This window comes from Micropterus salmoides, unplaced genomic scaffold (genome assembly GCF_014851395.1).
Source record: "Micropterus salmoides isolate LMB-PRFRI ecotype aquatic unplaced genomic scaffold, ASM1485139v1 Ms_hic_scaffold_21, whole genome shotgun sequence".
Taxonomy (NCBI): domain Eukaryota; kingdom Metazoa; phylum Chordata; class Actinopteri; order Centrarchiformes; family Centrarchidae; genus Micropterus; species Micropterus salmoides.
The window spans coordinates 7,337,402-7,363,298 of record NW_024041262.1 but is presented as its reverse complement, the minus strand read 5'-3'; the positions used below and the strand labels follow the sequence as shown (position 1 = coordinate 7,363,298).

Below are 25,897 nucleotides of genomic sequence, written 5' to 3'. Positions count from 1 at the left end.
TCGTATCATAGTTTTATATGATAAAGTTCCAATTTTGATGTAGTAAGTTAAAATTGTAAGTCAGTATTTCACTATTTTGACTCTGTAAATAAGATTCTTGACTGAAGTCTTTTTTTTTATCATTCCTATTTAGAAAGTTAAAATGTAATTTATTATCTTCAGTTTAGTTTAAAAATTGACTCAGTATTTCCCAATTTTGATTAAGTAAGTTAGATTTGTGACTCTAATAACTGGCTTGATAAGTTAAAATTTATTTTATCACTTCAACTTAGCTATTTCATCCAAAACAATTGGCATATTTTGTCTTACAGTAATTTAATGATTTGACTTGTGGTAGTATTTCTTACTTTCATTATGCATAGCTTTTCATAATTTTTTTTCTCTTTTTCTTGGCGGAAATGGTCTTCCATAGAGGTGCTTGTTTGGTAGGTGTTCTTACAATACTATGTGGACGATTGGGGGATATCAAGCTTTTCTGGCTTGCAGGAAAAGTAAATTTCACCATTATTTCCCACAGAAGTTATTGTCCCAAAAATGCATAATAAGGTAGATTGTTTTGCTAAATAGCTAAATTTGTCAGCAGCTGTGTATTTTCATCCTGTTTAATCCGTGTCTTAGAACCCTGCAAGTAAGGTTTTGGAACTAGAGTATATTGGCCAACAGGAATATTAAGTGGTGCACACCACAGCCATACCCCAGTGTAATAACATGAAGAAGATGGTTGGCAGGGGTTTCTATTATGAATGAGGTCAATTACCAACAGCAAAGGAGGATGCTTTTTGTTTATCAGCAGTGGTTGCTGATCTCACCTTCTTAAATATGCCTTGCTGCTTTTCTTTGTTCCATATCATTTTAAACTGAATGTCTTTGGGTTGTGGGCTGTTGTTTCAACAAAACAAGACATTTGAAGATGTCACATTGGTCTAACATTTTTTTTAACTTTAAAACAAAAACTTGTTGATTAAACTATCATGTAATTTAAAGAATAAACAGATGAATCGATAATGAAAATAATCATTAGTTGCTGCCCTATTGTCTGTATAGCCATGATACAGATAAACACAAGAAAGTGTGAAATGGAGAGGATAAAGACACATGATGATCTGCATTGAGCATATGCATATCTAAATTCTCACCAGTGGCAGCTGGTATTCGTTTCCCTGATGAACAGCTGTTCCTACGACAGGCCTGCCAAAACCCTGCTCCGTGCTCAACATTGATTTTGGATAATTCAGTAGTTGTAACAGTTAAGTGTTACAAATATCCCCTCTGCTCACAGCTAATCAAACACAATGAACTTCAAAATCAGAGTATTTTGCTGCTGATTGACTCTAGGAGAATTAAATTAGAAAAGCTTTAACATGTGCAGAACAGTGCACTCAAACATATGATATTGTACAAAAGTTTTGTGTTGCCTGATGGAGGGAAAAAGTGAAACTCTGGCTTCCACCCCTCTCTCTCTCTCTCGCTTTCTCTCTCTCTGTCTGTCCCATTGGTCTCTCCAATCTGCTTTCTCTCTCTGGAGAGAGTGTAACGCTCCGTTTCCTCTGTAGATGGGAGTTTGCGGAGTGTGTGTTGCATTGCCTAAACTCCTGTGTGTTTGTAGATAAGTTTTCAGCTGAGCTCACACAGAAGGCCTTGACATGCATAACCGGAACCCGTTCTCCTTCTGTCTGTCCGTGTCTCAGGTGATGCTGGTGGGGGATTCAGGTGTTGGGAAGACTTGTCTGCTGGTTCGCTTCAAAGATGGTGCCTTTCTAGCCGGGAGCTTCATCTCCACAGTGGGCATCGACTTCAGGGTAAGCACACACACACACACACAGAGGAGTACAACGTGTAAAATTAAGGTGTTTGTTTTTCATCGCTGCTGCTCTAGCCAACTTTATGCTTTATCGGCCCCAAGTTGCAGCTCAAGGTAACAGAAATATCTCATTACAACACCCGTTACTGACCGATTACTAAGCTTTCAGTTATATTTGTTTTTTGCTGGAGTGTAACCTTCCACCAAAACAATTCAGAGCATGGCAGAGCTTCTAACGTTATCCTCAAAGCTAGAATCATGCGCTTTTGCAAACCTACACAGGGAACACACACCTCCCGAAATTCAACAACACATGGACCTGGATGTCAATTTAAGTGGTTTGTTTAAGCTTAATTTTACCCCCACCCATTTTGTGTCAAGTCCTGCCCTACTGTGCTGTGACAGGCTAGAACTACTTCAACGCATCCTTGTGATTGGATGCTAGTCCACACAAGTATAAAAGAAGCACACACACGAAAAACCCAGAGCAGCATAATTCTGCGATAGCACCCTGTACAAGCTCCCACACAGTGGGGAAATACAAGTGGATGTGCTACATCAAACATTATTTTCCCTTACGTAACTTGTACCCACAATATATAGTTAGCTAATGCTGATTGCCTTGGAAGCAATGCAGGAAGCTAGTTAGCCAGGCATGCTTACATTTGCAGCTTACGATAAAGCGGATCAAAACACTATTTAATCCATTCTCTACACTTTTGCTCTTTTTTGTTGTTGTTTTGGAGAGGCAAAGGAAAAGACACAACCCTCCAAGCTTGCTCTTACTAAAGCCCCATGCACGCCGCTTCAGCATGTTGAGAAAGCCAAAGCTGTGCCTAGTTACAGTTGCTAAGCTATGACTGGGCTAAACCTTTAAAACATCTTTTGGGGCATTTACGCAGCACACTCATGCTTCACAACATGGCCGTGCCAGTCTGACATTTTGTATCAAAGGAAGCTAAAGAGAGACTAGAGGAAAAACACAAGCTGAGGAGTCTAAATTGGTCTGGACAGAGTGTTTAGTCACCGCTGTTTTGAGAGACAGTTTAGGTTTGAACACTTTATTTTTGGCACTCTACTGACCGTAAGGAGATTGACTGATTGATTGATTTAGGCCAAGAAGACAACTGGACAAGATGGGTGCTTTTATACTCTGATAAGATGGTATTAGCTTCCGTTTAAAAAAAGTTGTACATCTCTACTAACCGAGCTTTAAAAGTAGCTGTCTTACCTTGTCTCAGTGTTATATGAGGAGGTGACTTGCAAGGTGTGTAAACCTTGTTAGCAACCCCACATTTCCCCTATGGGATGCATCACATTTCAACTGAGGTAAGCTGAAGGTGATTTTAAAGTGAGGCTATGTATTGATGAGCTAATCCTTTTGTCTTTTTTTATTTACTGTTAATGGCTAATCCATTTCATGCCTATTGTGCCCTGTGGGAAATTGCAGAAGAGGGTTACGGTGGCAGAAAAAAACCCAGCCACGCTTTAAGTGTCACAGTGGTGAACTAGAAGCAGTGACCCTTTCTGTCTTTTGCTATCTTGTATGTACTCTATTGTTGTTTCCCCAAGCAAGATCCATATAACTGCAGAATCTGACATAGCTGTTTAGAAAAACCTTCCCCTAGGAGGCATTCTCAGCCCTGTCATATGCAGCGACTTACAGCAGAACAAGTATAGCCAAGAAGTTAAATTCCAGTATATTAAAGCCAATAGCAAAAGAAAACGCTCTGCTGCAGCCCAGCAGGATGTATTTGGATGTGTTAATTGACAGCCCTAGCAAAAATAGGAAGTGCCATAATTTGGTGTTTTTCCCTGGAATGAGAAGACTTTTGGTTGTTTTACCTGAATCTCCATCTGAGAATTCAGTTTCATATCGGCATATCAGCTAACCGTAGAGGTAAAAGTACAATCAGGATGTACCAAGCAAGGGAGAGGCTTTAAAACAAATGCTGTTTTCCTGCGGCAATGAAAATGAGATGTTAGGATACAGCATGATACAGCGTTTTTGAATAAAGAAAACAGAACAATCTTTTCTCAAGAAGTACCACAGGCAATAGAGGTAAAAATAGAAAGAAGGTCTTTCATCTGCAGTGATGGAAGAAAGTCTTTGCAGCCTTTGCTAGGAGAATTGGTCATTATCACTTCCATAAACAAACACAGCAGAGAGCATGCATATCCCAAAACTTTTACAGCATCTGGATCAAAAGACTTTATTGTTTGCCTGACAAAGCCTGGTGAAAATCTCTTTGAAATATTACTTCATTAGGTTTATTGGAAGCTGTTGGTACAATGTGAAGATGCCTTTTCTGTTTCTGCCCTCATTATCACTGCTATGGCACGCAACTGTCTTCCCTGGTGCTGAAGGGTGACAGTATGAGCAGATTATTATGGTGAATCATTGTTTGGTTCTTTCAAATCCACGGCATTCCAAACACATAACTGTAATCACACATTTTCTGTCATTTTCTAAACAGATAATTATGGTACACCAATTTCACATTTCGGAATGTACCGTGGTTTTGGGGTCACGGATTGGTATGTTTTTGGGACAGCAGGGAAAACAAAAGAATTCAGAAAAAAACATTTTTTCGCAACAGAGCCCGGACATTGTTAGCTTCATAATGTTGTTTGTTTAATCCGTACAAAAGTGTGAAAATTTCGTCTCGGCTGGTTTCTTGTTCAGGAAAGTGACTTCTTCAAGCAGCTCAGTGAGAGAGTTTCTATTTCTATGTTTCTTTTTAATCCCCTGCTTTGGATCTATATTTGTGATGTTTTGAGAATAGATCAGTTTGTTTAAAGAGTTCTATTATTAGCAACTTGAATATCTGGGCTCGTGTAAAAAATATATACTCTTGCACTCATTTGAAATCGGTCTGCTATGTCACCGTACTTAATAAATGATAAAGACATTATGTACATAGACATTAAAATAAGTGTGTGCTTTGTGTGTGCTTTGTACTAGTAATATTGGAGAATTGTATTATTCCAAAAATGAGAAAGTTAGAGCTTTACTGCTAAAGGCTTGTGTAGTGGATGTTACTTGATATGATGCTATTTTTAAATAACAGAAGCAACTTCTGTGTTTCTTTAGAAGGAAAAGGCTGTGGATGATTAGAGTCTCCATGATCATCATGTAGGGTTCAATTACTTGATATCACGAGCAGTGTTGGGCAAGTTACTCATTAATAACTTACTAGTTACTTATTACTCCTTAAAGTAATAATATTGCTGTACTTATAACTAGGTGATAAAAATAACTAGTTACATTACTTGTTACTACTATTATTACTTTCCTGTGCTGCTTTAGCAGATGCTTCGTTGTAGAATGGCTCGCGGTTGAAAGCTTTTTGCTAGTCGCACAAAGTTTACAACGGTCGGCAATGTTCTTTGCATCTTAGACTGTGACACAGTAATGGGGATACTTACAGCTGTGGAAAGAACGCCTCTGCCCCTCGTTCTCCTTCCTTCCTTTAGTTTTTGGCAGCTGACTTGAACAACATTTGATTGGTGCCGCTGACCTGCAGAGCAGTCGAGTATTCACGTCAAGGATGGTGCGTTCAGTAACGCACCGTTACTTGGATTTGTAACTGTAATAATATTACTGTTTTGGAAAAGTAATACATTACACAACTAGTTACTGGGAAAAGTAATATTATTAGTAACGCGGTGATCACGAGTGTCCCAAGTAGAACAGATGGTGCACATACAGCTCCTTTGAATTACTTTATTATACTGATATTTTGACCACACTTGGTCTTTGTCATGGTAAGTTACCTACAAAGGCATAGAACTTAGTAAGGACATGTCCCTACCAACATTCAGCGACTTCTGAATTGTCCCTAGCAACAACTGTTGTCCTTTAGTGTCTAGTGACTGTATTTGGTACACAAACAGTTCTTGTTCTCTACTACGAGTCCAAGGCATTTTTAAGTTTTAAAAGATTTATAATGTCTCTTCCCCCCACCCCCCCTTTCATATTCCTAACAGTGGTTTGGTCCACTGCCTAACTTTTTCAGATCCTCAACGACTTTATTTCTAAAAACTAGTGACAAACCTAGTGTGTTATTCAGACCAACAGGGAGAAAGTGAGAAATATACAAAATTCTGTTATATAGTAGGCTAATGTATTCCCACGCATACTACTCAGAGTAATCTCAGTCAGCGGATCTTCTGGCAGCAGTACAGTATCTCTCTCTCGTCCCGCAGGCAGGATTGAGAGTGAGTTACTTTGGTTACAGGGACGTTCTGTGTATCTGTTGCTTTGGAACTACACAGAAGGAGAACGAGATGGGGTGTAATGTTATAGTTTTGTTATTATTTAGCAAAAAATAACTGTACAGAGTGGTATTTCAAAAACATGAAAATTTGGGCAAGTAAAATCTTGTCATGCAGTGCGTGTGGTGAGGCAGGAGGTAGGTGGACCCAAATGCAGACACGGAAACAGGCAGGTACAGTTCAAAGGGTTTAATCCAACAAAAAGCGAGCACACCTACAATGTAGTGGCTGAGTCCAGGTAATCCAAAATAAAAGTCATCCACAAGGAAAATACAAAATCCACAAAACACTGGGAAAGAGGGAGACGCAACACGACAGAACAAGGCGGGCAATACACTGCAGGTCAGGACACAACTAAACACTGCAATGACCGGACAGGGAATGAACAGAAACACCAAACATTTATACACAGGGGTAAACGAGCAGGGCGGGAGCAACATAGGTGACTGGGATCAGGGTTAACAAGACACAGAGAGACAGCAGGGAAGACAGAGACACCTATAAACTAACTACTAACAGGAAAAACAGACTGAACTAAGATTAAACAGAACATAACATAGCATAAACATGGACAAAATAATACAGAAGTACACAGAACTGGAGAACACACTAAGACATGAACTGAGACACAGAACTAAGGAAATATGATAAGAGACAAGACAGTTACTTAAAGTGAATGAACGAAATAATAAACGAAATAATAAACTAGACTACCAAACTCCAACCCATGACAATATCAAATAAACACAGGAAAAAACAAGCGCACCAAACCAAATCCTAAGACATCTCCACTGCTCAAGGTTTGTGTATAGCGACATATGTTTTTGAAAGCAGGGTGGTCTTTTTAACTAGCAAACGCTACTTCCTGTGTTTCTTTAGGAAGTAAAAGTATTGCATGATGACACCGCAAGATGCTCACCTGGGTACCTCAGTTGAATTAATGGCACTTCTTTTACAACCTTTTTTAAATGTACACAAAATTTAATTTTAATTTAGAAAGTGCTGATCATTTATCAGTCAGTGTATGCTAAAACTACTAAGGCCAGTTATCTACAAGGGACACCTGACTTCTGTGTTTTATAACATCACGGGTATATAACTAGAGGGCTAATATCCCAAAAGCTCAGTTTTTTTAAATTCACACTCTTCAGTGATATTTGAACAGATATTCATTTTTGGCAGTTGATTTGCAGCTGACACCATGCTGACCCTAGGTCATCTAGACTGTAACTCTGCTTAATTGAAATAGGAAAAAAATACTTTTTTCAGGAACTCTGAAAAAGATGTGCTGTCATGTGCTGCTACTCTAAAAGATGATATACTGTAGCTGTCAGTGAAGCAGTGAGCGCTAAAAACCTGCATCTTTCGCAATGTCAGGAATGTGCAGAAATGTGACCTTTTACTCAAGATAATGAGAAATAGGAGTCAGCTTGGGGGGGAAAAAAAGTTTGGGGGATAGAGCGCAACCTAACTTCAGCCAACTTTTCTCCATTTATTTAAATTTCTCCTAACAGAATGAAATTATGAGTCAGAAATCTCAGACTCAGACTCTTTTTCTGTCTGTCCTGGGAGAACTTTGAAGATTGCTGATGAGATTTTGTTTTCGCGTTGGTACAATAGCAGGGCGTATTTCTGCTTCTCCTCTCTGCTGTCTATGATGTGTGTGTGTGTGTGTGTGTGTGTGTGTGTGTGTGGGTGCATGCATTTAATTATGTATGCTACATCTCATTTACATAGTATGGCCTTTCTCTCCCCTTCACCGCTTATTCACTCTGCTTGAAATGATAAAGCATGGCACCGGACCGGTTAATCATTAAAGAAATGGCTGCACAGCTTGCACTGATACAGATGGTTAGTGTGGCCTTTAAGGAGCAACAGTCTGCCAGGGTCTTACAGGAGGATAATGCTGACCACCCTCACTGCCCTTTAAAGCTAATTTCCAGGTGAAACGGTTTCTGTATGTGATTTTTTTTGTTTGTTAGTGTGTGCGACCACTGCCACCTAACTCCTGTCTGTGGGAAACAGCAGGCTTGAATCATGTTTACCTACACCTTCACTCAGAATATTTTACCTACTATATTTTACTCCCATTGTAATGGACCAAATCTTGAATGCAGCCTGTGATGTTTAGTTTTATTTATTGAATGTTTTGTTGTCTATTGTTTTAAATTCCTCAGAAGGCCTTTTTACTGAAGTGTAAACAGCATGTCTTTTCCCAGAAAAATGACAAAATAGGTTGTTTGTTAAAGCATGTTCTTATGAAGATACCTGAAGGTTCTAGGTCCTCCAGGTCATGGTGATCCAAGGAAGAATAAAGTCAAGGGCAACTGGACTTGGTTTAAGATACCTGAAGACGTTTCGTCCCTCATCCAAGAGACTTTGTCAGTTCTGACTGACTGGTAGCGAAAATATCTCTGAAAGGTATTTAACCCCTGTGGGGTTGTTGTGGGGTTGTTGTCCAAGTTGATCAATACCGCTAGTTCATTAGTGCTCCTGGATACTGTAATGGCAGTCTTTATGGTTGTTAGAGCCACCCAAGGCCAAGTCTGAACGACCATCGACCATCGACCATCTTCACCTGAGGCCAAAAACGTTTGTTTAATTTCCTGGGAAGTACAACAGCATTATAAGTGCTGTTGCAGGCCCCCCCCTCTGTTAAGCGACGGCTTCTCAATCCGGGTGTAGATGGCTTCCTTGACACCTCTTTCAAACCATCCGTCCACTCTGTCTAAAATGTGCACCTTGTAGTTCTCAAACGAGTGTCCTTTATCCTTCAGATGTAAGTAAACTGTCTTGACCTGAGGATTTGGCTCTTCTGTGTTGTGCCATGCTTTGTGATGTGGTTGTTTAGTTTCCCCAATATACGTATAGACCAATATAAGGTCTGTGCATTCCTCAATGTATTAGACGGCATAGGCTAGATTGCTTTTCTTGTGTTTGGGTGTGTGGTCTTTAAGGTGTACCACAAGGGCTGGGCAATATGACCAAAAATCTTATCACGATTGAAAACCTTTCATATCATTCGATATCGATAATTATCACGATATGTCAATTCATTATTTCTTTCAAGTTTAAAGGCAGATTTTTGCCTGACTGAAAATTGAAGAAACCAGATGGTTAATTATGTGGTTAAACTTATCTTTACTGTCAGATTGTGACAAACATTTGATGGTAAAAGAGTGGATCACTTTACAAGTCTGAGGTAGAACATTCAAAACTACTATCTTTTTCAAGAAAATATGATTGGTTAATCTTTTTTTTTTAACACAATAAATCTTTTAATAGAAAAATTAAGTGCTAAGTTGCTTCTGATTCAAATTAATTAAAGCAAATATTTAATGACAATATATTGAACATTTATTGTATTCTTATTGAGGAAAATTATATTGCGATAATTATCATTATTGGTTGTTTGCCCAGACTTATGTACCAGTATCTGCATTAGCGTGTTCTTGGGTTTTAAAAACACGGGGATGTGGTGTTTGTTGAAAATCCTCCTGAGTTTCTCTGATACTTCAGACACATATGTTTTCACAAAGGTCCATTTGGGATATCCATAGGCTGTAAATGCCCCCTTCAGGTGGTTCTGTACCTTCTCTCTGGCTTGGGTACGTGTTGGTATGTTGTCAGCTTGGTGGTACAAGGTTTTGATGACCCCTAGCTTGTGCTCCAGTGGGTGGTGCTAATTAAAAAGTAGGTATTCGTCTGTGTGTGTGGGTTTCCTGGAAACCCCAATTTGCAGGCTCTTGTCCTGTTGAACAAAAACTGTTGTTGGTGACATCTTCTTGTGTTGAACTTGATGTTACTGTCCACGGAGTTGATGTGTTCTTTGAAGGCTTGCACTTCCTGGATTTTAATTTAAACCCATGTGTCGTCCACATATCTGTACCAGTGGCTCAGTGCTGTTACTCTGAAGGAGTTAAGGGGTTTGCTCTCCACTTCTTCCATGTAAATGTTGGCAGAGGATACTGGATAGCCCGTGGAACAGAGCTTCTGTCTGTAGATTCCTCCGTTGTACTGGAAATATGTGGTGTTTAAGCAGAGGTCCAGTAGTTTGCAGATCTGGTCAGTGCTGAGGCTAGTTCTGTTCGGGATGTTGTCTTATAGCAGCTGTTTCCTTACTGTTTCTATTGCCTCAATTGTGGGGATGCATGTAAAGTCACATCATAGGACACCGTGGTTTCATCTGGGTCCAGTTTCAGTCCTCTGACTTTGTTCACAAATTCTATAGAGTTTTGGATATGGTGTGACGTGTTACCAACCGAGGGGGCTAGGATGGTAGATATGTGTTTCGCAATGTAGGTGACTGACTTCCTTCTTTGTGTATCTTGAGTAGTCTGTATATACATGGAATGTCTTCTCCAGGATACAATTGTTCACAGGTGATGATGTTTTCTTTCTGGGTTAGGGGGTTAGGCAGTGCTTAATTTGTGCCGGAGCTAGCTAATCGTGAAGACGGCGATTTAAAATGTAGCATCTGACCCATTTTAAACAGTCATGCAGTTACAGATTCATGCTGTTGTCATCCTTTTGTGACAGACCTGATAACCAATCACAAGCGCCATGCGCCTCCTGTTAAGGTCCCACTCACTAATCAGAGAAGGCAAAGGGCGTGTACATTTTATAACAACAAACAAAACTATAGGCAAATGTGTGTTAACTGACACAGGCAGCAGCTGTGCCACGGTTTTGTCCGGTGTCAACTCACACAGCAGAGTGTTTAGCCTGCACGTTGTTAACATTTTGTGTGCTGTTAACAGCTCTCTGTGAGCCTGTTCGTTCAGCTCTCTGCAGGCTAACGTTACATAGCCGCTTAGAGCATTTCAGAGTAAGAGCGTTTTACCTGTCTGATTTTGCTGACTTGTTAAGATTTTGGTTATTTGTTCAGTTGTCCTTGATTTTTTTTCTGTTTTACTCTGTTTATTGTTGATGTACCATGGGGAATCTGTAACGGGTGTTTTTTAATTTGAAAATTGACCGGATTTTCTATGTTGTTCTGTTTCTGACTTCCTGCCTGGTTCATCTGCTCTGTGCTGCTTGACATGGCTTCAGTCAAAAATAGACTGGCAGTGAATATTGAACTGAGAAATCACTTCCAACATATTTATCCTCTTCACTAACGACTAACAGAAAAACGGACTGGTATGAAATGCTGACATTTCACTAGCATGCTGCAACATAACACAGCTATTTGAGATCACCACTTGGTGATCTCAAATAGCCATGATAGGAAAATAGAGAAGATCGCCCAACCCTACTGGTTATGCTTTCAATATGCAGCTGTGTTCCAATATATTTCTATGTGTTTATCCTTGTCACTAAAGACAAAGAGGAAACACTCAGCGTTGAAAAAGGAAAGCATTATGTACACGACTGGACGAACTCACATTTTGTGTTTTGTCGCTGGGTTGTCCATTGGTATCAACAACTGCAGACAGAGAAAAATATGTGGCAGGGAAGTCGGCCTCTACTCTGCATTTTACTTTGTTAGCCACAGAGTTCTGGAGAAAAATCCTCCATGATTGCTTGCTGGTGAAGGCAAACGATGAACAGAGTGAAAGGATAATAAAGAAATTACTTTCAACATGTTTATCTTCATGAGTAAATACAAAGAGGAAAAACTTTTATAAGAATGTTAAAGGACAGAAAAAGACATGATTCATTTAAAGACACTTTGTTTAGTTTAGCAGTTTATCAAGATATTTGAGAGGCAGTGAATTCAGTTGCCTGTTGTCATCATCCCAACTGTTCATCATAGCTTTTGCTGCCGGCCCCAGTAGATTCTCAGTGGATATCTTCAAGACTGAAATATTTCAGTGAACATCAAGCTTGTGAGATTTGTGCTTGCTTTACAATACTGGGAAGCAACAGTGTCCATGGGAAATGTTTTCAATATAGAGCTGGCAACTCTACTGGTGTGAGATAGAAGCTCCTTATTCTGGCCATGGTCTCTGTAATTAAATCAGTTAATTTGATTTTTATACAAATGAGTTGGACGTGCACTGGTAAGATAGCTTTTTTTCTTTTGTCCCAAACACATCAAGATGGAGGTGAACCAAGTGCAAAATGAACTGTGTCACTTTCCCTACCTGTACCTGCATTTCTATGCCTTTTTATGCAAGACTAGATAATGTAGGCACATGTATATGCCTACACTATAATCAGTCAGCAGAGGACTGATGATGATTACAGTCCCTCAGTGGCTCTTTAGGCTCACAGACATTGTCCATTGAGCCTGGAACACCTTTTTTTGTGGCTGTGAATCATAATTCCCCTGATAGAGACTGTAGCTATATAATATCTTTTTAAATGTCTTTATGCTTGACTCTCTGATTTGTAATTTACCACTGACCACAGCGGACAACATTGGTTGTCATAGTAACGATGTACAGGTACACCAAAGGCAATTTTCTGTCCACAATATGAAAAAGGTGAAAGTCTACATTATGCATGCACGGGCACAGAAAAAAAAGGAACATAACAAAGATTCACTCTCTTACTCCCACATTCACACACATAATGTCATAATCACATGCACACATCAGTACACAGTGGAGCACTTCTGTCATCAGTCCCATATTGTTTAGCTGGTTTATAAATGGACTGCATTAATGTAGAGCTTTTGTGGTACTGGTGTAACTATCAGGAGCAATTTAGAATTCAGTGTCTTGCTAAAAGGATAGTCTGGGGCAGCCGAGGTCAAACCACTAACCCTGCGATTATAGATACACAGTGGAATAGTGTTGGGGCTGCACAGTTTGAGGAAAACGTAGCATTGCAATTTTTATGTTAGTTTTATTCTCATATTATTTTCTACAAATTAAAATACAGTAGTAGAATACTAGACAATAATAATTAAATATAGTTTCTATAAGTTTAACTGTGAGGGTGTAACCTTGTGCAACGCTCTAGCTGCCTGATAATTTAAACTTGACAACCACCAAGCTACGTAAGCTATATCTCTAAAATTGACGAGGCCAACTCATAGATTGTTTATGTAGTGAAAGACTTGTCCCTCTGTTGGTTTTTAATGAACAGCAGAAAGGACACAGTGTAGTGTTTCTTTTTCCACACCACCATCTTTGGCCAAAGATGCATGCAGAGAGAGAGCATATTAACCAGGCAACCACCAAGATTTATTTTTTGTTGTTTGACCAATTCATAGGTTTCACAGAAAAGATTTCAAGAAGTAAAACCCATTAAGCACGTATCCTTAACAAATGTAGTTACTTTAATACATGGGATCTATTACTCGTGGGGTATTTTAATGTAAATGTTAATATTGGACAGAAACTTTAAACATGATGCTGATTACAAAATATTTGTCGTAGGGTCAATTTAGGATTTTATTGAAAAATTGTCTTCTATTGTCTCTTTATCTGTCATCATTATCATTTTCCCTTCAGTTTATTTTTGGTCTTTTGCACAAAAGATGAAACCCTCAAGATGGACAAGCCATAATATGTAGACATGACAACCAAACTTAACTTAAAAACCACCAAATAAACAAAAGTACAGAATGGAACATCAGCATCATTATCATCCCTGTCAAAAGCTTCCCGTTGGCTTGCACCATATCTTCTGCTCTTCTCCTGCGGCGTCGGCTGAAAGTAAGCCATATGTGGATCCACTTCAGTATTCATGAATAAGCAAAATGATGAAACACTCTTATAAGCTGCCACGGGACAACAACACCAGGAACAGTTCAAAGTCAAAGCCACATTTTCTCTTCTCTTACATAACCGACCACTCCCACTCCCCTTCCCTTCATTCCTAATCCCCCCCGCTGTAGGTTTTTGTTTACATACCCTCTTTTCTAGATTTTTAAAATTAATTATATATTTTTGTTGGCGTGTACAGTCATTGGTCATGTTCAAATGTGTTTTTATAAATAAATCTGAATTTGACTTTGAGAAGTCTAATGCTGCCCCCAGGTCACGGTCATCATTGGCAACGCTGAGATTTATAATTAGGAATTTTAAAGTGACAAAAATATGACAAGAGAATTGCTTCCCAGTTTAAAAACAACAATGTGGTTGTGCAATAGTATCACTTGCTCACAGATCACAGAGGATGTGTCTGTCTGAGAAAGTTTTGTTTGTGTGTGTGTGTGTGTGTGTGTGTGTGTGTGTGTGCGCGTTCACAAACTTACCTACCTTTCCAACAGGGGACCATACACACTTATCAACAGGAGAACACCAGCATAATAATAGTAGTATAATACACTATAGGGCTATGCGATATCGCTTGACAATAGAAAAATGTTTATTGTTTACAATTGTGCTCTATCATTCATATCATGTTTGTGTCACAAATTCCACACTATTTCTGTGACGGGACAGTGCTTTGCATCGCGGTGAAGTAAGTTTTAAGTTGGATATTCCACAGGCATCTGTCCAATATACAACTTAAAACTTATATCCAACTAAAATCTGACTTCACTGTGGTGCGTTTTTTGACACGTGTGGGCATTGCAGGGAAGAAATTTGCTTTCTGAATAAGCAAAGTAAAGTTTACTCAGAGCCGGGGAATACTAAACAGGAGGACTTAGATCATGCAAGCAAAAACGAGTAGCTCATTCTTCAGAGAGAAGTCTGTTGTATGGATGAGCCACACAACAATTTTCAAGCAGTTCCAGCCATGATTTGTGTGTCAGGTAAAGCTTAATGACTAGCCCACAGACATTCAGTTAACTTTGTAGTTCAGCAAGACATGTCGTTGTTGTGATGTTGGCTATAGCAGCAGGAGAGTTGAATATTACTGTCTGGAGATGTTGTGCTAGCTCTGGGACCATCTTCTCCTCTCATGTTAGCTTTACAGCAGCAAGTAGCGGCGGTTTGCTAACCCACAATTTAGCTCACAATAGTTCCATTACTATCTGTCGTTGTTCACTGTATCATGGTATTTGTCATGTTATTTGATTCCCCCAGAATCGCATACCCCACCTTGACGATGCAGAGAAATATCATGTTCTATATCGGGATATGTATCGTTATTGGGATATGAAATTACCTATATGCGATATGAGATTTTAGTCATATTACACATCCCTAATACACTATAATAATTAAGTATTTTAAAAACTAAAAAAGCAAGAAATTGAAAAATAAAAACTACCAAGATAAAGTTAGAAATAAAATGGTCAGTAGTAAGACTTTTAATTTTTATCACACTAACATCATATTTGAATTAGACCTTTTAAAATAGTTCAGTCCCAAAAACCATCCTTTCAAGTTCTCACAAGCACAGGATTTCAATTATTTTAATGTTGTGTTTTAATGTAATTTTAATGTGTGTGTGCGTACATTATAGAAAAAAGGTTCACCCTTATATGGTATGGAATTACAGGGGTCCATTGCTGGCTGGTACATAATGACACAAGTTCCCTCTTACCATGGAGCAGCATTCACACTCCAACATTTTTTTAGTAACATGGCACCATGGTAGTCATTGTAGCTGCGCAACACCAGGGAGCAACTTGCTGGAACTTGGAACACTTATGATGTCTCGAGAGGTCTGTTTTGACATACATAACAACGCAAAACTTGCAAGGCATGTCTGATGCTATTAATGGATAGGTTGCTTGCCGTTTCGATATGAATTGTCCTTTCCCAGATGACAGGACCGAACAGTTATGACAATAGTTTCCCATGTTTTTTTACTTTGCTCCAAAGAAGATTTTGCATGGTTGCCATATGTCTGTCTGCAAGTACCTCAGCCACTTCAACTTTATCAGAATGCTTCTGCTTTAGATGTCTTGTCATTTTTGCAAAAGGCTTCTCACAGTAAAGGCAGTAATTCTTCTTATCATGAATTTGCTGATGTGCAGTGTTTGAGGACATTTTCACTGGGATATTGTTGTTGAGGGTTACTGCCACTGGGCATTTTGATCCATTGCCTTTGGGGTTCTTGAAGGTGTTTTTCCTAAGATTACTTCTTTTTTTGCTACTTCTTCTGCTTTTTGTTGTTGTTCTTCATCTGACATTTCCAGGGAAAGGGAAACATGTTGCTCAGTAATCTGAAATAAATAAACATAATTTATTTATTAATAATAATAAGAAATTCATAAATGCACTGCTATTTCATACGAAGTTATCTTGTGCATTTTTCACCATGTCTAGTTATAAGTAAACCCCTAATTACCAATTCAAACATATAAAATTCCTTTTCAGTGGGAGAAGGTGAATCCATCAGGACACTGCCATTAATCTCTGTCTGATCACTGACAATAGCACTCTCTGAGATGTCAATCTCATTTGGTGTTTGGGGACAGCCATTTGCTGTACGAGTTCTGTCCTTTAACAAAAAACCTAAAACTTCATGAATCCACATATAAAGTGCCTGATTTGTGGTCTGTTCATTTGTTATCATTGCTTTTCATCTCATGCCTCATTCTGTTTTTCACTTTTTTAAAGTATTGTCCATCTTGTGCGTCTTCAACTAATATTTTATTCAAAATAAGCAGTCATATATTATATTATAGTTGAAATTAGAGGTGGGCAATATGGAAATAATTGTGTCATGTAATATAACACTGTTCATTTCAGGAAAATCCATTCACACATATCCAGATGGGACAATTCTTTTATGGCTAATCTAGAAATTTACTAACTTGAATGAAGGTACATAAATCATAGAAATCCCTTAATTTTCTTTCATTTACAGCATTTTGCAGAATGGCTATGTTATCCCAGATAAATTTAAGAGATTTTTGCCTTACAGTATTTTACATTTCTACCATGGAAAAGTCTTTATTATGGTAAATAAACTTAAACTAAACCCATCACTACTTAAAAACAATTAAACACTTACTTTATTTTTATTCTCATTGCCAGAGATGTTTGTGGTTCCAGTATAATCAGACTGACATGTTAAGCCTGTAATTATATAATATCTGGTTAATCTTTTCAACAGAAGTGATTTAAGGATAATGGTTTTCCAATCCATACAATCGTATATTACCATATAAAAACTCTACAGTATTTTTCCTATGAGGTGAAAAGAGCTTTAGTCTTGGCACTTACATGTGACAGCTTACAAGCATTCTTCAATGGTGGGGCGTTCTTCAAAACATCTACTCAGCATTCTGGTTATATCTTTGGCTCATCCATCTTTCTTTACATTGAAGAGTGAAGTTGCCTGTTCTGACATTATGAGATAGCCCAAATGAATCATTGGAGTAGGGTGTCGTGGTTTGATAGGTATGTTGCCCATCATATAATACACCAAGCACCGCGCAACCTAGAATGTAGTGGATTAATTTTAAAATAATGTCCACAAACAGTCACCAAGACAGCTCTTTGTGACAAACACTTGGCAATTAACTAACCAAACTGTATAGAATGAATAATAATACTTTAGATAATAATAAAAAATTAAAGAGTTTCTCTGAATAGTGACATGCAGGACAATTCGACATGGTATAATCTAGATTATTATTTTTGAGAAATGCACACTCTCGGACCAAAATACTATCATCATGTACATTTAAATTGCAACATTTTTAAGATCAATTTACTTAGATATTTGATTCCTTCCTGTACTTGTATTTAGGCCTCCAACATTCTCAAAACTGGCCCAAGAAAACAGTGTGGCTTGTGCAATATCCAGTATTTTGCTTCCTCCAAAGTCTGCGATACACTTTATTGTTGACATCTATAGAAATGTAAACATGCTCCATGACCATATACAGTACCAATTATAACAACATCCAGCATAACATTAGCAAAATGTGTGCATTAAAATTCAAGATGGTTTAACCATAAAGTTTATTTTACCAAACAAAATATTTTCAGGCTTCAGGTCTCTGTGCACAATTCCATGCAAGTGGAGTTCCTGAAGTCCCAGCAATAACTCTTTCCAGTCTGCAATGCTCAGTCAGGCTTTGTCTCTCAGGAAAATCCTTGTTTTCATTCAGTTCCATTAGAGTGTATTCACAGAGAGGGGAGTCAAAATAGGCAAAATATGTGTCTTCCAACAAAGCAATGGGTTGCAAAACATGTTCTGCTTGTTAATATTCTGAGCAAAGAAAATTTGCCACTTCCAATTCATTTTTGGAAAGATGTTTGGCAACTCGTTTCACTGCCACGATGCAGTTGTCAAAAAGTCCTGGGAAAATCTCAGCAGCATTGCATCCATTTGTAAGCTTAATTTTTGTGTTGAAAACAAGATCATCAATTTCCATCACGCTGAGCTGGGAGTCAAGATTTTCAAATCAAGTTTTCCATTGAAATTCCTTGAAAATGCATAAAAACCCAATGAGATTATGCAAATACAAAATGAAAACTTACAAAACATAATACAGTGTATACAAAACATAGCTGGAAAAATGAGAGTGTATTCATCTGAATATTAATGAAGAAATGGACAAGAAGGTAAAGATATAGGGAGGTTTCCTCCTTGACATTCTTGTCAATGTGCTCGTCAGAGGAGGAAGCAATGGTTTTCTAAAACAAATATGCAAAGTATGCAATCAATAATAAAAGTTTTATCATTGACAGTAGTTACTTTGACATGTAATAATCTTAACTATAGCAAGTGTAAACCTTGAATGATAAGCATGGTATGATAAGTCAAGTCACAACTCTGAGTGTACTGACACACATAGCTAACATTCCCTTGCTCTGTTTTGCTGTTTTTTTATTGCTCACGTTAGGGGCACACAACTACTGTGCCTTACAATTCTTCCTCAAGGATAGAGTTTAGTCACCAACGTTCTGTCTGACCCATATTTTATGCACCACCACCTAAAGGCCACTCTATAATTTCAGTTTCAACAATATGCTTAAAAAGATGCCAGTTTATGCCAGTTTGCAAAGCATATTTACAATATTGGTAAGGATGAGAAAAGTCCTCACCTCCTAGTCAAATGATCAAATGCTTGAGATAAGTCACATGTAACTAAACGTGTAAATATAAATATAAATTCTTGTCGTTGTTGAAAATTGGGATCTCTGTAGTTGTACACAATTTCTTCTCCTGCGTTTATTTTTGTGATTGCAAATGCACACAGATGTCAGCTTTTCTGTTCATCCAGTATCTGTTGGTCACATAAGCACAGACTTTAATAGTTATTCTGTGTTCATTTCAATTTATATTATGTTCAGCAGGACATGTATACTCTATGGTATAATTAAAACAGCTAATAAAGAAATGAAGATGATAGCTTTACTTACCATTTTAATTTTTCTATTTGGTTTGATGTGATCGTCATTTATGAATCATCACCCAAGTTGTGCTGTACTCTTACTGCCATCAACACTGCATAGTGAAAATATTATGCAGTTTTTACAGTTTAGAAATATCATTTAACATGAGTTGAATTATCTATACTTGGAACGTTCATTCAATTGTTCTCACCAGAGTCTGTCCCTGAAAGGAGTAAAAATACAAAAATGCTGCATCTGCATCTGAGTGCTCCTTGAACAGGGCCTCTCGCTCTGAGCCAGTCTTCCAACACACTCAAACAAGAACTCTGCTTGCTCAATGTTTCTGGTGGCAATTACTCAATGACCTGAAATATAGATTATGAAACTGATTAAATAAATTATATTTATTTATAAATTATATTATTATGATACAAGTTTTATAAATGTTGCAACTGTCACCACATATCATGAACAATCAACATGATCTCAGCGATTCTTACTGATGATATACAGTGTCTCCTTAAGGGTTTGGATTGGGAAAAGGCTTGCTTTAAAAAAAATTGCTGTACCTACATTTATACAATTACACATCATAAAATTGTACACTATGTAAAATGGCACTGAGAGTTCATCATTTTTGCCTGCTTAACATAACTTTCTTGCTAAGAGTTATATGACAAGACCAATCCCATTCCAATTTATATACAGTATACACATATTTTAAATAAGAGACAGCAGCTAGTACGTTTAGTTTAATATAAATACAGTGAATACAGACAGTGGGAAACTGCTAACCTGGTTTAGATTAGAGTTATAAAACAGAGAATCGTATATTCTGATATAATAACATACCTTTCTCCTGGTTGATGAATCTTTTCTGACAAACCCTTCTGGCTTTCATCTTTCTGTGAAATTCAGCATGATAACTTGGGTGACTTCATGAAAGGATGTAAAGCTATCAGTATTTTAATAACATAATTTTACAAACCAACCGAATGGATGAAAACATTCATGGTGATATGTAAAAATGCATAACTTACTTCTCGGTTTGGCTTTGAAGATGTAGATAAAGTTTTTAAAAAGATTGACAAGGGTGAAATATACCTACATAATGGTATATACACCAATGGGTTAAACAGATAGAAAGAATATAGAAGTAGATAAATAGTAAAAGTGTAGTAAGAAGAATAGAAAAATCTAAAGGTTGTTTTTTGTCCTCAAAAAGATTCCACAACATACCAAAGAATGCCATGAACCTTCTGTGAGGAGCCCAGGATATATACACAGTCCTAACCAGTTATCTTGATTGTTCTTAGGACATCAAATGCTAACTATTGCTGGCATAGTAATGCAAATGTTCTCTGGCAATGAAACCAAAAAGGTTCCATAATTTGGGTAAATGAGTGTGATTTTCTTTGTTTACTGTGGTAAGGACATCAGTTGAATTGGGTACTATTGAGACACAAATGTTGCAGTAATCTCCCCTCATTTATGTGAATGGTGCATCAAAACATGTCAGACATGGTGCTTCAAGCTATTATTGTGGAATAGGTGTTGTCATATGAACTTTCAGCCAAGGTAAATTTTTCTTTGCATATCATAGGAAAAGGATTTTCACGACAGGAAAAAATAATTTAAGGATTTGATCAGAACTGAAGAAGCCTCTCAGATGAGAAGCCAAACATCTTCAAGTATCTTCAACCAGACCAGCTGCCCTTGATTTTAACCTTCCTTAGAAAACTTTGACCTGGATGACTGAGAACTTTCACAGACAAGTGTTTGATCAGTTTTATAAAGGTTGTTCCTGCTCTGTGTACAGAGGGGAAATAAATATTTTGTCACAGAGCCTTAAGAGGCTCTTCCATTGTCTGCAAGTTGGATATGCTGCCTTGGAACAAGTATTTAAAATGGTATGAGAAATTAGGGTTCATCAGATTGTCAGAGATACAAGGAATATGTCATCTGATTGATTTGTTATACATTTACCCAGCTATATACAGTACATCTAAGCATGTGCATGTTGTAGTAAGCAATGTAACATTAGTATATTTACATAGTTTTTATAGGGAGTTACACATTTTTTATGTGTCTTCAGTTCATGATGTAGACATAAAAATACATTTAACACATACATATAATAACTTGTATGTCCATACATTTAAGAATTTACCAGAACTCACATGCAAGATGGTCCATTCTGTAGTTACAGGATATTTGGCGAAAGAATAAAAAAATGCAGATGAAGAATCAGACCAGATTTGGTTTTTTGCATGCACCAATAACGAGCTGGGACTGTTACTGAATGTAACACAGGAGTTAAAAGTGGCTGTGCTGGTGGAAAACAGGCTGGGAGTCGTTGCAAAGTAAACGGCGACATGCACGGTAGCCTACAAGTGTAGGCAGATAGGCCTAAGTGTTAATTGCACGGTACAGAATATTTTAATAAAAATACCAAAACTAAATCTCTGTCAGTAGCATCGTGTTTCTGCTTTGCTTGACTTATAAGATCCAATCAGAGAGCTGAGTGTGAGCATCTGCGCCATTGTTTCTGAAGTTCTCTGTTTTGACCCGTTCAACGCCCTCCGGAGTTTCGAAATGCAAAACGGGGTCGGTAGTGTTTCCAAACTTCTCCGTTTTAGGTATTTGTTTTCGACGTTGTAGTCTGGACAGGAGGTGCAAATGTAGCAAAAGGTCTCCGTTTTAATTAAAAAACGCAGTAGTGTGGATGGGGCCTGAGACATGGCTATTCCCCTCTCCTGGGTTAAACATGTGCCACACACTGCTGATATTTGGTGACCCAACATCTTTGGAGTGTTGGGGAAGATAACTTGAAACTTAAAAGATGATTACAAGCAGTACTCCACTTAAATTCAAAATTGTACCCTACAATACAAACTGTTAAAAGTAGCTATAAAGTATTTCACATCAAGAAACATCTACTAAGAAGTGGCATATGTACATGTAATTTGTACACCACAAAAAAGTTGGGGTGGAATAAATTTTCAGTGAATTAACTGAAATATGATAGTGTGTAATATGGAGTTTATGTATTACATATATGAATGAAATGCATCTCCAAAGGAAGAAGACTGATCAATTTTGTTTATCTGATTAAATGCAACAAATTGTTATTTCCAAATCCAATTACTAAATCATGAATCAATAGTACCAAGTCTATTGATCTGAGCCACACTCGGCTTGTTAAATGCTAAGTTTGTTATTTTTTGGGCAATTGCCGCCTACCCCGTTTATTGGCGTGGTGTAGGAACACATTTTGACAAATCTCCATTAGACGCCTGGTCTGGTTTTTATAGAAGTTCTTTGGATGTATAAAACCCTTTAAAAAAAAACCTCTTAAACACTGCGGGTTAGCCTGCTTTAGCTGCTCCTAAGCTGCTTAGATCGAATAAAATGTTTAAACTTATGATCAATATGTCAATATGGACAGTCTCCACAATTCAATCGTTCAGTTCATTTAACGGAAACAACAAGCCAAAGTCTAATTCTTATAGATTTACCAGTGTAACCTGCATGGTAGAAGAGCTGAAGAGAAAGTGCCGACTCCTGTTACCTTTTGAAGTGCTCTTTAAGTCCAAATGTGTTTGTTGCTTGATTATTTATATTCCTTTATTTTGTAAGGGTCCACCAATCAAAACAGTTTTTCATAAAAATTAATCCAAGTTGTGAATCCTGTCATGTGAAGTCCATTGCTTTCTGTCTGCTTACTTCAGCCACACTTTTCTCATCCTTGTTGGGTATGTTTGTTTTTGTTACATTGCTACCTACAAAATAAAAGTGCATAAGCCTTCTGTCAGAGCTAGTTCAAACGAATTTTGTATTTGATATAATATTTTTATACAAGTAACATTCATACCGTTTGAAATAAATAAAATATTTTCATAGTAATTTCAGTTTTGTGCAAAAGGAATTAAAGGCCTGTCCCATATGGATGGCTCTCCCAAATATAGGCAGGGTCAATTCAGTGATTTTAGCAAATAAAAGCCCGGGCTATTAAGAAAAATTTTACAGTAATTTCTATTCCGTAAGTTTTTTGAATAAGGACAGAGGAGCAAATTAGCACAGCAAACTATCATCATTAAAAAAGAATAAATCAGCATCTTGTATTTGACCTCACTATATTCATGAATGAAGATTAAGAAATGATTTTTTTCTCTGATTCCAATTCAGTTATTAAGAACAAATACATAATAAAATATAATCCACAGGATTAAGGGAGCATATTCCACACATCTCATAAAAATGCTCAAGAATAACAAAGATTTTCAATTACTTTAAGACTGTATTTTATATAACTGAAGTCTAGATAAAGTACATTTTGTTGCTAATACTTCAGCACTTGATATTAAAAAAATGCACGCGCAGCCTCAATTAATGTAATATTTGTATCACAAAGAAATGTTTAAATATTGATAACATTAAAGTTAAATGATCCATCTTTTAAAATAACAAAGACATTCTTTGCAGTAAACAAACACTCATTAGGTGGAAGAATGGGCACAGGCAGTTCCACTGCAGTACATGTCACCTCTTTGTGAAGTAGACATCGTTCAAGGATGCAAGTCCTCACTTGACTATTTCTTTGAAAAATTTAAAAAGCATGTTTGCAGTAATATTATGGGAAAATACCTTTTAAAGTTAGTAGTTTTCTGTTCTGTTTTTTCCCCCAAAATAACCATAAACAGAGGTTCACACTTGGCAGTGTAGAATGATAGTCCACTGTTGGTAATACAGGAGTGTGTGTGTGTGTGTGAGAGAGAGAGAGAGAGAGAGAGAGAGATTTGATTTTGATTTTTAACAAACTTTTATTACAAAATCATTTCACAGTATATTTACATTACAATATGCATAAATATTAAGAGCAGCCCCAACTCACAATAAATGTGCAAAAAACAAGTCACCTTCAAATACAGAGCACAATGCCTCTTTGCAACACCAAATACCTTCAAAGGTAATGAGATCATCCATATGCTTGTAAAAAGCAAAATCAATCAATATCCTAGCTTTCAACATAGCTGAAAACATAGCAACTACATTCTGCTCAGAATTTTGCTCGATTTTCTTTTTTCTACTAGTATAAATAGCCAATTTTGCTTGGCCCAACACAAAATTCAACAACTGACATACAGAGAGAGAGAGAGAGAGAGAGAAATAGAATTAGTGAAAGATGGGTGGACAGACAAAGGTTGTTAACCCCATTTTAAACTGGGTGAGGAAAGAATTTGTCTCAGTCTGTAATTTGTCACAGTTATGAGAAATCACAACACAGCTGTATTCACTTCTGTTCACTCCATCTGGGTTGATCTCATCTGAATTTGTCGCTGCGGCACCCCAATGCACAGCCTCATGCTACAGTACTTTCAGTTGGTTTCAGCAAATGATATACACAGACTTTATTTCAAGCTGCCCCAGAATGTTTGGGGAAGAGGTTACCGAGGCTGTTAGGGACATGAGTGGCAAATTTATCACATTTGCCTCTCTAATCTCTGTCCACAGGGAAGGAGTTCAATTATCTTTTAAATGGGAAATAAGATTTAATAGATAGTATACAGTATATCTAGATAGCTTTTTATGCAAGGCACAGCATCAATCAGAAATCTTTTCTTTTTGAATGGTCACAGTAGAAACAGTAGAAAAAACTGTCAAAATCAGCCCTTGCAAGTCAGACAAAAGTGACAAAAGCTAAACATTTCCGATAGAAATCCATTTTGAATTTATAGACATTAAAATGGCAAAACCACGAGCTCAGTACAGAGAAGAGTTTCTTAAACCTTCAAAATGAAGATTTTGAGAATCCATTACCTTGACTAACCCTAAAGGTGCATTGAACATGTTAAAATAACACACAAACATGTTGGCAGACCCAAAAGCGAGCAAAATTGGCCCTGCGATGGACTGGCAACCTGTCCAGGGTGTACCCCGCCTTTCGCCCGATGTCAGCTGGGATTGGCTCCAGCCCCCCGCGACACTGTATGCAGGATAAGTGGTTGACGATGGATGGATGGATGGACAAACATGTTGGCAGCCCAAAAGCGAGCATATGCATATAACAATCATGCATATTTGTAGACTCACAAAATTAAGAAAAGCAGGTATGAAGTTTCATCAATCAACAAACACATGCTTGAAAGGTTTTCATTTTGCATCGCTGTAATGTGTTCAATTATGTGAAAATTGCAGTGCGCCTCGATTTAGGGCTACTCGCATGGGATACGCACATACACAGAGAGAACTACTGTGTGTTGTTGTACTCACTCCTGCCCTATTCATGTCTTAGATCAAACTCCCTCATATTTTATGCTTATTATTAAAGTAATGGAAGGGCAAGATGGTACCTTGGTAATCAATTATGGCTCTTGCGAGGTGTCTACTCTGGAAATAATCTAGTCGCTGCTCTGCCTGCTTGTCCAAACCAAAATGAATCACCCTAAACCTATTCCCACAACAATGATTCACAAATCATCGCTGTGGACTAGCTCTGCTGAAGATATCGTGTTTTTATTTTTTTATTTGAAGGTGACTTGGCACAGATTTCATTTTTATTTTACCCTACCACTTTGGCAGTGCATACACACACATAGTGTGTGGGGCGCTATATTCCTTTATGTGCATGTATGCAGAGTTCACTACAGCGTTCACATATATTTTTCCC

At 37.6% G+C, this 25,897-nt stretch overlaps 1 protein-coding gene across 2 annotated transcripts in view; it reads left to right on the top strand.

Annotated features, from left to right (window-relative positions):
* Positions 1 to 25,897, top strand: part of LOC119915986 (ras-related protein Rab-26-like) — a 98,237-nt gene that overhangs the window by 1,148 nt on the left and 71,192 nt on the right. For both annotated transcript variants that reach the window (XM_038735805.1, XM_038735806.1), the window contains exon 2: positions 1,689 to 1,799. In XM_038735805.1, coding sequence (XP_038591733.1) covers positions 1,689 to 1,799 — 111 coding nt within the window. The remainder of the gene's footprint in view (positions 1 to 1,688; positions 1,800 to 25,897) is intronic.